General features: G+C 40.2%; 1 protein-coding gene across 2 annotated transcripts in view; it reads right to left on the bottom strand.

Moving 5' to 3' along the window:
* The window catches only part of Patj (PATJ crumbs cell polarity complex component), a 307,127-nt gene that overhangs the window by 271,899 nt on the left and 19,300 nt on the right, over positions 1 to 15,928 (bottom strand). For both annotated transcript variants that reach the window (XM_055628777.1, XM_055628778.1), the window contains exons 7-10: positions 15,105 to 15,233; positions 5,192 to 5,410; positions 3,488 to 3,587; positions 969 to 1,060 (exon numbers count right to left, since the gene is read on the bottom strand). In XM_055628777.1, coding sequence (XP_055484752.1) covers positions 969 to 1,060; positions 3,488 to 3,587; positions 5,192 to 5,410; positions 15,105 to 15,233 — 540 coding nt within the window. The remainder of the gene's footprint in view (positions 1 to 968; positions 1,061 to 3,487; positions 3,588 to 5,191; positions 5,411 to 15,104; positions 15,234 to 15,928) is intronic.

The following is a 15,928-nucleotide window of genomic DNA, read 5'->3' as shown; positions in this document are numbered from 1 at the left end:
GAAAGGGCTTTAATCTCTAAAGATAGTCAAAACTTTAAAAAGCTATAAAATCTGGTTAAATTGTTAAACATAGTTCTCAAAATATACCAAAACTTCATTGACAGCACTGAAGAGTTATTCCTGTGTGGTATTACTACGTGGTATGTTCCAGAGAAACATCCTGATCTCCCACCACTGGCTCTTCTAGTGCTCTAAAAATGTATATGCAAGAAGCCTGGTGGGCCAGACCACTGCTTAAATTTCCTCTTACCTTCTCAAAGCATGCACCACTTCTACTGGCTCCAGACACTACCCATCATCAAAACACATTCCCAAAAGGTGTTCCTGAAAGGTGCTTCCTGAGACGGACTCTAATCATACACCCAACATCTGGCCTTGTGTAAGTCGGTGTGTGACGTGTGTAAAGTGGACAGACAACAACGCATGTAGATATAGATTTACTGATAAAAGGAGGGGACTAATTTTAGCTAGCAAAAGGTAATGTTCTCAAATATATAAAGTATTTCGATTTTTGGTGGACTCAAATTATTCTAAGTTTTAAAAAAAGCAGCAAAAAAGACTACTAAATAGATTCTTCACTGTGAGTAAAATGGGTAAATGCAGAGGATCTTACATATTTAAAGCCTAAAATTATTTAAGAGTCTTAATCAAATTATTAAGAGTCTGATTTCACTAAACTAATAAAGTTAATTTTTTAAAACCTTTTGAACTGGGCATAGTAAAACACAGCTTTAATCCCGACACTTGAGGTAGAAGCAGGTAGATCTCTGAGTTCAAGGACAGCCTGGTCTACATACTGAGTTCTAGGTGAGCCAAGGCTACACAGTGAGACCCTGTCTCTACATAAATAAATAAGTAGAAGCTAAAAACAAAGAAAGACTATAAAATTAAAGTAAGCCACCTTCTTGCCTGCATATGCTGGAACACTCTCCAACTTGACTGAAATGTACAATAAAGTCATTACTTACAGCCACTATTTTATCATTCACTCGGATTTCGCCATTGTGGTGCGCGGCGCTGTCTGGAATTATACTTTTCACATAAATCCCTGACGCTTCCCCTGAAGGTGCACAGAAAGAACGCTAAATTTAGGACTTGATTGCAAAATTCTTATTAGGAGGTTAATTAGCTAAAGAGGCTGACTAGAGACTTCATAAATACTATTTTGAACACAGGCAGGGAAATTGATGGATTATTTCAAACTGTCACCATCACAAGTGACCTGAATTAAAAGTGATTTGACTGATGTCTACCCTTCTGGAAAAAAAATAATCAGTAATAAAACTTTGATGACTATCTCTAAGCTGGGATTCTGGAGGGCCAGGATGAACCCTGGCCTATCTCTCCTCACACTGCTGACTCAGCTCAAGCTCTCATCATTTTTCACTAGCATCATGACAAGTCACACGGATCCCTGCCTATATTTAGCTCAGTGCGCGTGCATGTCATCCAGATACAAAGAACAACACATGTGGTCTTCTCGAAAAGGTAGAATGGGGGCCACAAGATGGCCTGGCCATCTGAGTTCAATTTCAGGATCACACGTAAAGGTGGGAAGAACCAGCTACACAAAAGGCCCTCTGCCCTCTACATAAGCCAGCACACACTCCACACACATAATAATTTTAGAAACCAGAATAAGCTCAGCACCGTGACACAATCTTTATACTGTAAAATTAAGTATTTAATCACAAATAGCAACAAAAATGATAACCATATAGAAAGCACATTCCCAAGAAAAAGAACTACAAGGGGAATTGAGACATTTAAAAACTACCTCTTAATGATTTTATGCAAACTTCACTGGATCACATGCCAGCTCTTCATAACAAGAACATAACTTATTTTTCAACATCATCTTCCATGTCATTCCTTCTACAGGGCCTGCCACCCACAAGACACGGCTCCACATGCCACCTGACTCTTCAGTCTCTCACTGGCTTCGCCCCTATCTAATCCTCCTTTCTCATTACCAGCTCAAGTGCTTCTTTTTGATTTTCCTGTCAACTTCAATCTCCCATCAACCATGCTAGGACAGCTGCTTGCCTCTCTACTAAAACATGCATTTTCAGTTATCTTTAAACATTTAAGTGGTTCTTACACTTTAACTACACTCCCTGAATAGACATTCTTGTTTGTTTTGGTTTCTAAGATGCAGTTTCTCTGTGTTACCCAGGATGGCCTCAGACTTTTGAGTTCCCATGACCTTCCACCGCAGCTGCTGAAGTGACAGATCACAGAAGCATGCTACCACTCCCAACCAAACCCCAGCAGCACAAACAAAACCCAACAATAAAGGCAACAAAGTACAAGTTATTCTTATACATGTTTTTAAAAGCTGCTGACATTTCAAATGTCTCATTTGTTGACTCATTTGCTCAGCTTCCCCAAAACAGCCAAGCCCACACAGATTCTGAGAGTAAGTAAAAAGATTCTTTCCTGCACACAAACATTAATTTTTCTCTCATTCACTACTCTCTGCCTAGGCACTGAAGTGTGATTTTAGGAACTCAGCCACGACTTCATTAACAAGAGAGAAGATAAGGATGATGAATCAATATGTTTTGTGCAGCATTATTTTTTATATCCATAGTCTTTAAGAGACTTATTTAAATTCTGAACCTAAGAAGAGGTGGCACGTAGAAGAATCAGGAGTTTTGAAACTAGACATTCCATTAGGCTAACCTGACATCAGTGTTGTTCAGGCCTGTAAGGACATTAGCACTCTCAAGCTCTCCACCTGCTCCAAGTATGCATGATGACAATTTTTAACAGAATTAATTCTCTATATTTTCTATTAAAAAAAAACCTAAAATACTGTAAATAAACTTTCATGTAGCTACCAAATCCTTTTGAAAGGTTTATTTTTCATTTAACCTAGCAATTCTTTAATAACCAAGGGAAAACCAATGGTGAAAGTTACTGCTAACTTTCAGGTAGCATTTGAAAAAAAAGTTTATTCAGATACTTTGAATCATGTATTCTCATACCACAGTCCCCTTATATAAAAGTGTATATATATATATATATATATATATATATATATATATATATATATATATATATGTAGTTCTAATGAAATACTTGTTCTATCTCACTTTTTTCACGATTAAACACAGAAATAATATATTTTTGGGTATTCACAATATACAACATTTGCTATGATCAATTCACTTTCCTGGATAATACGTTAACTGTCACAATATTCAATTCAAAACAGAACTATTTTACCAGCAGAGCAAAGTGAAGCCCAAATGTTACAAAACGGACTGGACATGAAATTCCTTGTTACTGACTATAAAGCCAGCCTTTAAACCACTGAGACGAAATGTGACTCTAATCGCTTAAAAGTAACTGCTTACCATTATAGATTCATCGTTTTAGTGTGAGTTTTAAATTAAAATCTGCAGATACTTAATTTTATTATATAGAAACCTTAACATCCTTTATAATAATCCCAAATGTGAAGTTGAAATAATTCATTTACCTGGAGTAGCTGTTCCAACATACCCAACAATTCTAATCCCAAGACTCTGTCCATCTTTTTTAACAAGTTCAACATTGTAAGTTTCAAAAAGAGAACTGTCCTGTAGGGAGATAATACACACACTGTTACATTTTTAGTTGTATAACCATATAGACAGTTATTCTGTGCAGCTAGCGTGCCATGTTTCTGTGACAAACTGAATTTTAATATGGTTTCCATGATTCCCAATCCTTTACCTACCTGTGTGCTTGTAAAATTACATGACTGACAGAGAGGAGATCATTCAAGTGAGCCTAAACTAATCACAGAATCCTATTAAAAGCTGAGTTTTTTTCTCCACTAGTAACCGAAAGGGGAAAAAAGATTTTAACATACGAGATCAACCTGTCATTTGAAGGAGGAGGGGTCATACAGGAAAGATGGGAACAATGGGACCCTAAGGGCCTGAAAGATGTCTGGTTGAGGACCAAACAGAAAGGACATTGAGCCCACAGCAAAGAACTGCATTCCTGCACCAACCTCAATGGGTTCAGGAGTCCAGACTTCATGAACAGAACCCAGATGAACATCTTCGCTTACCCTCATAAGAATCTAAGCAGAAAGACAACCCAGCACACCCTGACCTCTGACCTACAGAAATGCAAACTAACCAAGGTACTGTTTCAAAGCTAAATATGTAACAACTTATAACAGTAGAAAGTTAATCCAGCCATTTAGAAAAATCCCAGGCTTTATTTTCTGAAAGAATCATAAGAGGAACAAAAGAGTTAGATACTAAGAGGAAGGCTAGTTATTCTATACAATATTTTGAAAAGAGGTTCTGAAGCTTTTTACTATTTATCTTCTAAATATTTCTTCAAAGGAATAAGGTATCTACACACTAATGCTGCTTTCAATTCTAAGCTGCAGCATCAGAAACTAAGCAATACAGTCAGGTCCCCACACAGCACAGAGCCTCGTGGCCCTTCACTGGATGAGAAGACTTCAGTTACTTAGAGTAACATAGGGAACACAAATCAGCTGTCCCTCCAACCTACAGAAATTAAAGTAACTTCTAATATCATAGATAGAAAACTCCTGTTTGTATGGTCCCCAGTAGGGACAGGTAAATAACTTTCCTGAAGACCTACGTGATGCCTCTGAAGATGCCTCTGTTAGCTTTCCATTTGTTACTCTTTCTGCCTCTTCATGTTTTATTCATGTGGAGCAGTAGGCAGGGGGTGGGATTCAGTCAGCCAAGCAACTGCCATGCAAGTGTGAGGAACAAAGTTTAGAACTCTAGGACCAGACGTTAAAAGCTAGGCATGGTAGCACATACCAGTAATCTCAACACTGGGGAGACAATCCCACAGCAATCCCAGGGACTTGCTGGCTACCCAGTCTAATTGAAACGGCAAGCTCTCAACTCTGTGAGAGAGTCTGTCTCAAAACTAAGGTAGAGAGAAATGAGGAACAAATGAGGTCTGGCTTCAAGGCACAAGTGTGTCCATGTACTTGCATATGTGCATATTTGTATGCACACACACACCACCAAAAACAAAGAGAAACAAACAAGGTTAATATTCATCTCATATTCGTCCTCTGCTTTGCATATGGACAGTGAAGCGCGACTTATACTAGTGTGGTCCTCCAGCTGAGGGTATTTCTCATCTTGCACTGTGTCAGAGGCAGCACTGATGTAGGAAGAATGGCTTCTATACTCACGGAAGCAAGGGTCCCGCTGGCTACAGTAGGGAGGGCAACAGGTAAGGACGCAGGGGTGGGAGGCGTTACTGTAATTTCACCAATAGGGTCTCTAGCCACCAGCATCCTCACTGAATTCCCACAATTCCTTAGCACTTGAGCAACTTGTTCACTGGTCATCCCCTGTACATTTGTACCACCAATCCTCAAGATGTGGTCGCCTGTCTGCAGTCTTCCGTCCTTTAATCAGAGAAAGAAAAGCAAAATTATTAACAGAAATCAACGGTTTTACTTTAACCACTTAATAAAAATATATCAAACTTTTAATTCTGGAAAAATGATTGACAAAACCACTTCAAATACTGGACAAACCTAATATTTCTAATGATCTACTCAGGTGGCAAAAGATAAATTCCTTGTAGAACACAAAACATGGAAGGGCCCAAAGTGAAATAAGGTATCAGAACTCTAAAATGGGCATCTGTTTGAGGGTTTTAATTTGTGTCTAACAGCTTACAGGCAGAGTACAATAACCATAAATGCAAGGAACAGACAAAAAGCTGGGGACTTCCAGAATTAAGTTAGAATGAAAAGTTCCAGCATAAAGCAAAGACTCCCTAAGGCCAAAGTGGCAAGCAGTATGACTGGGGAACAGGAAGTTGTCAGCCTGACTAGCAGAGGCTCTAACAATGACCTCAAGATCAATGGCATGGATGAGGTTACCAGTTTCAAACAGAGAAGGGAGAGCTCCACGTATTTTCTAAGGATTGACTGATAACTTCTACAAGGGTTGTAAAGAAAAGGGAGAAGGGTCAGAAACCCAATATTTTAGCCAAAGCAACTAGAAGAAAATGAATTATCATAAACTGAGGTAAAGTAGCCTAAAGAGGGACAGGTGAGCGGGAATAGAAATCTCGGGGTGAGCCTTGGAATGAACAGTCTGAGGAGCCTATCAACATCAGCTGGATCCACAGGGCTGGAGCTCAGGAGAGAAGTCAAAGCCACACATTTAAATCTGAGCACATAAGCAATATCTCAGAGGTAGTTAACGTCCTGATTCTAGGTGAGTTTAAGGCAAGCATATCTTAAGCTGGGTAATAAGTACATTGTTAGCTATGATTATTCTTCTAAATGTGTACCTTTATGTACGTATATACTGCATCATAGAAAAGTTTAAGATATAATTCATGAAAATATACACCAGCTAGAATTCACAAAGAGTCTTCTCTTTGTGAAAATTCTGAAATAGTTGATCCATCTGTATTTTGCCTAAGTTTGTTTCATTAGAACACCTGAATCCTAAACTGGAAACCCTTAGTACTGCATATTAAAGATACCAAATGTCAGCAATGATGCTCTAAAAATATATATGCAAAGTACCTTACAGGTGAAGACAACTTCTATGGCCAACTATGCTAACATAAAGCCTATGTTCCCAGCATGTGGAGGCAGGAAGACTAAGGCCAGCCTGAACCACATAGAAAATTAAAAATCAGCCTAGACTATACAGTGAGACATCTTCTCAGAAAACCAAAAAGAAAGTGGCACAGGTCTTTAATTCCAGCACTTGGGAAGCAGATATACTAGATCTCTGAGGCTACACAGAGTGACCCTGACACAAAAAAAGAAAAAAAAGAAGAGAGGCAAAAATGAAGGAGGAAAAGAAACAAAATTAATTCAATCTTGTTCAAAAGTAATTTTAAATTTAAAACAAACAAAAAATTTAGGTTTAAAGGGTTGGCTGGCCCAGCATGGTAACACATGCCTTTAATCCTGGCATTCAGGAGACAGAGAGAGGAGGATCTCCTGAGTTTAAGGTCCAGTCTGGTCTACATAGAGAGGTCCAGGCCAGTTCTACACAGTGTGATGAAGGGTCAGAAACCCAAAACTGAAAGGCCTCTCATCTCTCAAAAAAAAAAAAAGAAAGCCTTTCATCTTTTCATGTAGTGCAAGCCTTGTCCCTATGACACGATGGTGAAGGTTCGAGTAAATGGATTTAGCCATATTGGGAGCCTGGTTACTAGTGCTGCCTGGTGATCTGGCAACTGATCTCAACTACATGGTCTACATGTTCCAGTATGACTCAACCTATGGCAAGTTCGATGGCACAGTCAAGGCTGAGAATGGAAAAATTGTCATCAGCAGAAAGACTGTCTCCATCTTCTATCATCTAACATCAGACGGGGCGATGCTGGTGCTGAGTATGTTGTGGAGTCTACTGGTGTCTTTACCACCATGAAGATGGCTGGGGGCCACTTGAAGGGTAGGGTCAAAAGGGTTATTATCTCTGTCCCTTCTGCAGATGCCCCATGTTTGTGATGGGTGTGAACCACAAGAAGGATGACAACTACTCAAGACTGTCAGCAACGCTTACTGCACCACCAACTGCTTAGAGCCCCTGGCCAAGAGCCCCTGGCCAAGGTCATCCACGACAACTTTGGCATCGTGGAAGGACTTATGAACACAGTGCACGCCATCACCGCTCCCCAGAAGACTGTGGATGGTCTCTCTGAAGGCATGATGGCTGTGGGGCTGCCCAGAACATCATCCCTGCATCCTGGTGCTGCCACGGCTGTGGGCAAGGTCATCCCAGAGCTGAACAGGAAACTCACTGGCATGGCATTCCGTGTTCCTACCACCAATGTGTCTGTCATGTATCTGACATGCTGCCTGGAGAAAGCTGCGAAGTATGATGACATCAAGAAGGTGGTGAAGCAGGGCCCACTAAGGAGATCCTGGGCTGCACTGAGGACCTCAATGACAACTTTGTAAAGCTCATTTTCTGGCATGACAATGAATACACGGCTACAGCAACAAGGTGGTGAGCCTCACAGACTACACAGCCTTCAAGGAAAAAGAAGCCTGGACCACCCACCCCAGCAAACACATGAGAGCAAGAGAGAGGCTCTTGGCTGCTGAGGAGTCCCTGTCCCAACTCAACTCCTGACACTGAGCATCACCCTGTTTCCATCCCAGACCCACCCAGAATAATGGGAAGGGGCCAGGTAGCCCTACTCTCTTGAATACCATCAATAAAGTTCACAGTGCCCACAAAAAGGAAGGAAGGAAGGAAGGAAGGAAGGAAGGAAGGAAGGAAGGAAGGAAGGAAGGAAGGAAGGAAGGAGGAAGGAAAGAAAGAAGGAAGGCAGGCTAATCTAACCATGTTCAAAAAGTTAAAGTAGCAATACCAACACTCAATCCAAAACTGGCTTTCTGGCTGTCTGGCTGTAGTGGCACCAGCCTATAATCCCACCACTCAGGAGATAGAGAAAGGAGACTAGGTGTTCAAGGTCAGCATGAGCTACACAGCAAGTAAAGCATCATAGGGCTTACATGAGACCTTTTTAAAATATCTAATTCAAGCTGTCCACAGATGTACAGCAGGTTGCTCTCTAACAACAAAGGACACACAAGACTCTTATTACTTACATTACTTACATATTCACCAAGAGACTGTCTACCACCATCAGAAGATTTTAATAGAGCAAACATGAAAAATCGCAACAAGGAGTGCAAACAGCTTCAGCATGAAGCAGTGAGTGCTGGGAGAATTTGTTCTGGGCTCCATAATCATACTTCCAGGTGGCACCACTTAGAAGTCATGTTGGTAACAGTTTTAAAAGACTCAAGACAAAAAAATCAGTGTGTTGCCTTTCCTATTTTTTCAATGAATGAAAAAAATTTCATTCGTCCTGAATGAAAAAAGAATTTGGATCAAAATACAGCGTACAAAGCTATATGCTGGGCTGTAGATGCTACAGAGGGTGCTAAAAATGGCAGACAAAGGGGTACAGCAGTTCAAGCCATAAGTATCTAAAAAAGGTTAAGAAAAGAAACAAATACAAAGGAAAAAAAAAAACTATTGGAGGAGAACAAAGACTAGTACCTTTCTACTTTAGTAATGATGATTCGATATCCTATTTCTACCTATGCAACATCCCAAGTAGAAGAAACACCAGCTGAAGGGAGATCCAGGGGCCTGGAAGTTGCTGCACAAGCCTTGACAACCTGAACTTAATATCTGAATGTGGTCTAGTGTACCCATAATTCCAGCATTCTTACAGTGAAAGCTCAATCACATAGACAGACAGACAGACAGACAGACACACACACACACACACACACACACACACACACAAATAAATAAATAAATAAGACTTTACAAAGTAACAAATGCAAGTGTTTTTGATGAAAATGAACCAGGCTACCTGGGAGCTAGACCATTGGGAACAGAGTAGGGCCTAGCCAAAATCAGAAAGAATTTTAGCTTGGATAATGAAGAATACTTTACCATCAAGTATATATTTAGTCACTTCTCAGAAACTATTTTTTCCCTATTTTACCTCAACTTTTAATTTAAAATCACATAGATAATTTGCATCTGTCACTGAAAGTCAAACATTTTCTTCTTCCAAAAAAAGCAGGTGTTCTAAGGAATTAATACGTACAAAAATATCCATCAGGCTGATAGGAAATATGCCAAAATGGCAGCTGCCTGGTCTAAGTCCAGCAGCCCCAAACCAGTATTTCACTGATATTTATTTTCTCATTACCATTATCTTTCCATGATGTATGTAAAGACACTCTTGTTCTTCACATCACAAAGCAATGAAAGCCAATAAAGAATTGTCCAACAGCTGGGCACAAAGTATGCTGTGCTATACCTTAAAGTTGTGATCCTCCTGCCTCAGACACTGAATAGTTACACTTCAAAAATAAAAACTAACTTCTGAAAACACTTTAATACATTTGCAATACTTCTGTAGAATAAAATGGCCTAAAGAAGGCTGGCATAATGGCACACACCTTTACTCTCACACTCTGGGGGCAGAGACAGGTGCATCTCTGAGCTCAACAGCAGCCTGGTCTACATAGTGGCTTCCAGGCAAGCCAGTACTACACAGTGAACCCTTGTTTAAAAACACGAAACAAACAAAAAACCCTCTAAAGATGTGCTGGTTGCTATGAATATTAGGAAATATCTGAGGATTACTGAGATAGGCCCTTTTGCTTCCCTTACCTGAATCTATGTATCTCCCTGTCCACAGAATTACCCATCTACATTAACTGGCATATAAGGCAGACATGGTGACTCACATCTATAATACTGGCACTCAGAATGCTGAGACAAACATTTCACCCTGAGTTTAAGGTTAGTCTGGCCTATAAATTAAGTTTCATGGCCATGGCAGCCTGGGCTACAGGGTAGATCCTGTCTAAAAGAAAAGAAAATAAATTTAAGTAAAAATAAATTGCTTTTTAACTAGCTTTGAAAAACACTATAGAGGGGCTATAGAAATGACCCAGCAGTTAAGAGCACTGGCTGTTCTTGCAGAGGACTCAGGCTGGATTCCCAGCGCCCACATGGTGGCCCACAGCTCTCGTCAGCTCTAGTTCCAGGGAGCTGAACGCCCTCTTTTGGCCTCTGCTGGCTATGCATGCAAGAGGGGCACAGATGCAGATGCAGGAGCTGCACCAAAACACATAAAATGAAAATCAACCTGGAAACAATAACCACGTGTTATTTCTATTTTCTTCACTTTCTACGGTTAACAGCAGCTGGACAAGAACAGCTTTGGAATCGGATAATAAATCCATGCTGGTCAGATGCTCACCCTACCTAAATTTTAGATTTAGCAAATGTGAGAATAAATTTACTGCTTGTGCAGTTCTGGGTATTAAACTTATAACTTATATAAACTGATAAGCTCTCTGGCAGAAACTGCTCACTGTGCCCACCGCTTCCTGGGAAGCCCCTTCCCTCTGAGGAAACAGTTTGGTACATGCTGGACAGTGTATGCCTATGTGACCAGTATTAGAGATGCTATCAACCTCCACAAAATACATTTCAAATGTGTTGTTCTCAAGATGATCTCAGATCTCTTTCAGAACCATGAAATTAAAGAAGCTGTTTGACCAGGAGTAATAGTCATGCCATGATTCAAGGCATTATCTGTCTGGCTTCATCTTATCACTCTTTTTTAAAGATTTATTTTATTTGTGTGTGTGTGTAAGAGAGAGAGAGAGAGAGAGTATATGCAAGTACATACAGGTGTGCCAACGAGGCTAGAAGGGGTCATCCAATCTATTGGAGCTGCAATTACAGGCATCTGTGAGTTATCCAATGTGGATAACTGGGATCCAAACTCGGGTCCTCATGATCAAGCAGTAAGTGCTATGCCATCTCTTCAGTACACTACCACCCCGTTTTAAAGCTTTCATGCTATCTTTTTTTCCTTTCAGAGAGGATCTCTGGGATGGTTCACCTTCATGGCCAATTTAACTAAATTTGGAACTAACTAGAAGACACTTCTGGCAATGTCTGTAAGGTGTTTCCAGAGAGCGCTGACTAAGAAAGGAAGGCCCACATTGGATGTAAATGGTACCATCCCATACCTAGGGCCCCGCACTAAATAAAGTGGAAAGTCAGCTAGGCACCTCCATTCCCTGCTCTTTGCTTTCTGCTCTGCCCAGACACAAGGAGTCCCAGCCCCGTGCTCATACCACCATGAACTCTGCCACGCCTTCTTCCGTCATGATGAACCAGGCTCTCTTAAGCCAAGAAACAAAATAAATCCTCCTTCTCTGCAGGTATTTGGTGATAACAATGAGAAACATAACTAATGCACTAGCTTAGGACGTAGGAGTGCTGAGAGGCCATGCTCAAGCATAGGTAACAGAACTGGGTGCTAGATGGTGGTTACAGGTGGAGCATTTACAGGGTTATATGACATTAGCAGAAGTAAGAGGAAGAGCTTCTGTCACTCTCGAGCTGTGCAACCTTGAACACTTAAAAGATTCCATACCTATAATTTGGAAGTAAAATTTAGGACTGTTTTGAGAATTACATTAAAATGATGTATATTAGGCAGATGACAATATTTGGCACAAGCTCCTGCTTCTCCATTACAAATCTGTGATGGGCAGGCTTCTGGCCCCTCCTTGATGATCTGAAACACTGATGATCCCTTCCAGGAAAGGGTGAGAATCAGAATTGGTCTTTTCCCAACAGTGCCTCAATGGGATTAATCTGGGAAACCCTGCACATCAGTGTCCTTGTGAAACTCATAATGCACATTAGTGTATTAAAAAGCTCTGAAAATTCTTACAGTAAAGGAAATGATTTGATTTCATTTAAATTTATTTGATCCTTTGTTTTTTCAAAATAACTGCTACACTTTGTACTTTGCAAATGTCATTCCATCCAGCAAAGAAGCCTGTTAAAATTGCTAGAGGACAGGGGGCAGCGGGCAGAGGGCAAGGGCCAGGGGAGAGAGAAATGTAAGAATATTCACAATATCTAACTCCTTTCTAGGTTACAAAATATAGACGTCTTTAGAGATTTATTTTATTTAGGAGCTGGAAAAATGGTTCAGCAGTTGAGAATGCTTGCTGCATATTCCTAAGGATTGGAGTTCAGATCCCAGCAGCCAATGTAACAAGCCTAATGCCCTGCCAAGCCCCCGGGCTCCAACACCATCTTCTGACTTCCACACTCACACTCACACACTGTGCTTGTGCACACACACAAACACGCAGCTAAGTGTTTAATATTTTTATTTTATGTATATGAGTGTTTTGCCTACATATATGTATGTGTACTACACGCACACCTGGTTCTCCAGAGGCCAGATGAGTATATTGGATTCCCAGTGCTCTTAACAACTGAGCCATCTCTCCAGCATCCATTATGTTTTAAAGACACACACATGATCATCCTCACTGTAGTCACACACGTGTTGTGTGTGGCATATATGTATAGTGTATGTATATGTATATACAGGTGCAGGTGTACACACCTCTGCATGTGTGTGGAGAGCAGAAGAGGATGCTGGGTGTCCTGATCCATCACTCTTTCTTTACCTTCTTACCTTGAGACAGTCTCTCACTAAGCCTGGAGATAGGCTGGCAGCCAGGAAGCCTCAGCAGCCTTCTCATCTCCATTCCCCACAGCAGTTTTAGGCAAAGGAGGCCAGAGCTACCTGGCTTTTTACATGGGTGCTATGGATTTGAATCCAGGTCTTCCTGCTTGCACAGCAAGCCTTCTTACCCACTGAGCCACCTCTCTGGCCCTTAAAGCCCCTTTTATCTTCCAAAGAAAACTTAAAGACAGAGGGATGAGGTAGAAAAAGCTAAAGATGAGGGAAATATTCACTGTCTTTCAGTTGGTTATTTTACATTTTTGAATAACATATTTTAAATACTTTTTTTAGATTTATTTTAGGTTTCTGAGTATTTTGCCTGTATGTATGCATGTGCAATGCATGTGTTTGTGGAGTCAGGAGAGGGTGCTGAATTCCTTAGAACTGAAGCAATAAATGGTTGTGAACCACCTTGTGAGTGCTGGGAGTTAAACTCAGATCCTCTGCAGCAGCGCTCTTAACCATTGAATCTCTCTGACCTGGTCCCCATAATTTTTAATGGCTAATTCACCCAGATGCTTTAAGATAAAAGCATGACTCCTCAGACATGCACTGAAAGGTCAAAGTTCACTGACATTAATCATTTTTTTACTGTACTATACAAAACTTTACTTAAGAGAACCTGACAGCTGTCATGAGCCTGGGCCCCTGCCTTATTCTACACTAACCTCACATGGCTTTTAGTTTCCCTCTGCTTTTGTATGATTAGTGCATACAAATGTGATCTCAGAGACACATGAAAAGCGTTAGTCACCAAGGTGCCCATAGACCAGGCGTTAAGAACTTCTACAAAAAAATTATAGTTGGTACAGAAAGAAAAGAAGGAGGGATGGGACTGAATAATTACAAGAGATTCAGCCATCTAGGTCAAAAATAAGGAACTAAAGGACCTTCTTCCCTCAAAGCTGAAGCTGTACAACAAATTCATCATTATTATTTGTATGTATGTTGGGAAAGATGTGTTTATAAGGAGATATGTAATAATCAGTGAAATTTCGTGTGCTTTCTGATTATACAGTTAGTTCTGAATTATCACGAGCATTCTACACAACATGAGCTCAACCTCAAATTTCAGCAGTAATTTCTAAAATCTACCTATGGGAGGCTGGAGAGATGGCCAGCTCTTCCATGCACAGCTCTTCCAGAGGACCCAAGTCTGGTTCCCAGCACCTACAGAGAAGGCTCCCACTACTTAACTCCAGCGCCTGGGTAGCAGACACTCTTGGCTGGCTTCCGTGGGTACCCCCACATATGTGGCATCCGCAAACAGAGACACATACACACTGATAAATAAGTAACAAATAAAACCAAATATGGTATTTAACATTTCCTCCCATGTGAAATTACGTGGAAAAGAAAGTTGCCGAGCTTTTACATAGCCTGCTTGTTTCTGAAACACAGCTAAACAACAAAGGGTACACACTTGATTTACAATGCCAGAAATAACCAAGGGAAAGCTTACATGTACAATGTTGGGACAAATGGATTTTTGTCTGTTTTAATTTATTATTAATGGGGGAGGGGTGTGTCATAGTACACACATAGAGGTCAGAAGACAGCCTTGTGGAGTCAGTTCTCTCCTTCTCCCTCTACATCAGTTCCAGACTCAAGTCCAGGCTGCCAGGCTTTATATCTTATAGCACCTTTACCTGCTGAGCACTCACCTACCCCAGGACAAATGCATATGCTCACTGAACCTTCTGGTTCTATTACTGAGCCCTTAAAAGATATGCTAAATAACACAATGTTCAAAGTGCAAATATTCATTAACAATTCTTTACAATAAAAATATTTTCTTCTTATGTAACCAAATCACTGCTAATTAGAGGTAAAAAAAAAAAAAAAAACTATTTAAATAAAGCAAATTCATGGTATATGGTGTTGTAAGTTATAAACTTATTGAGTTATAAATTATTGAGTCATGTATCCTAGCAATTCATGATATAAAATTAATTTCAAATCACACAAGTCAAATTTTATAAAAGCAAAATGATAAAACAAAGTTAACTTACCCGGTCTGCCAGTCCTCCAGGAACAATAGTCCTTACAACCACGCCACTTGACTTTCCTCCAACTATCCCAAACCCTAATCCAGAGCCATTGTTAATGAGTTCAACATCTTCAGTGTGGCGCCAGCACACCTACAGAATGGCACGTTAGGAACAGAGTTAGCAAATCACAGTTTTAGGTGTCCCATTCGGTAACATGTAACAGATTAATAAAAATCTGAAAATTCACACAATTAGTTGAGACAACTATCTATAGAGACTAAGATATAGTAAGTAGATAGAAGACAGATGATGCACAAATGGATAGATTGATAGAGCAAGGCAGAGAGCCCCGCCCTGAAGGGTATTATAATTCAATAGAGAAAATAATCGCAAATAACTGAAATACAAGGTAAAATATCACATCATAAAACACTACAATTTGAGGACAAGAAGCATTTCCCCACCTATAACATAGCACAGGATACATAGAAAACCAATGAATATGGATTTGCTGACAACAGGCTTAGTGTTACAAAGATTTCAGGGATGTGGGGGAAAGGATGGTTCATAAAACGTAACTCCAATGAATAATCATGAAAGTTTAATGAAAGCAGAAATTTAAAGTACTAGTGGCACATTCCTGATATCCCAATACTCAGGAGATGGAACCAGGGGTATCAGGAATTCACAGCCAGCCTTTGCTACATAGTAAGTTCAAGGAAAACCTAGACTGCATGAGATCCTGCTCATAAATAAATAAATAGAATAGAAAGAAAAAACATTCAGGCTAGAGGGAAATGCAAGAGCATACCTGGGCCAGACAACAGAATGAGCAAAAGTTAGAA

The sequence above is a fragment of the Psammomys obesus genome, unplaced genomic scaffold, assembly GCF_907164565.1.
Source record: "Psammomys obesus unplaced genomic scaffold, mPsaObe1.curated_primary_1811, whole genome shotgun sequence".
NCBI lineage: Eukaryota > Metazoa > Chordata > Mammalia > Rodentia > Muridae > Psammomys > Psammomys obesus.
This window is presented reverse-complemented; position numbering and strand designations above follow the sequence as displayed.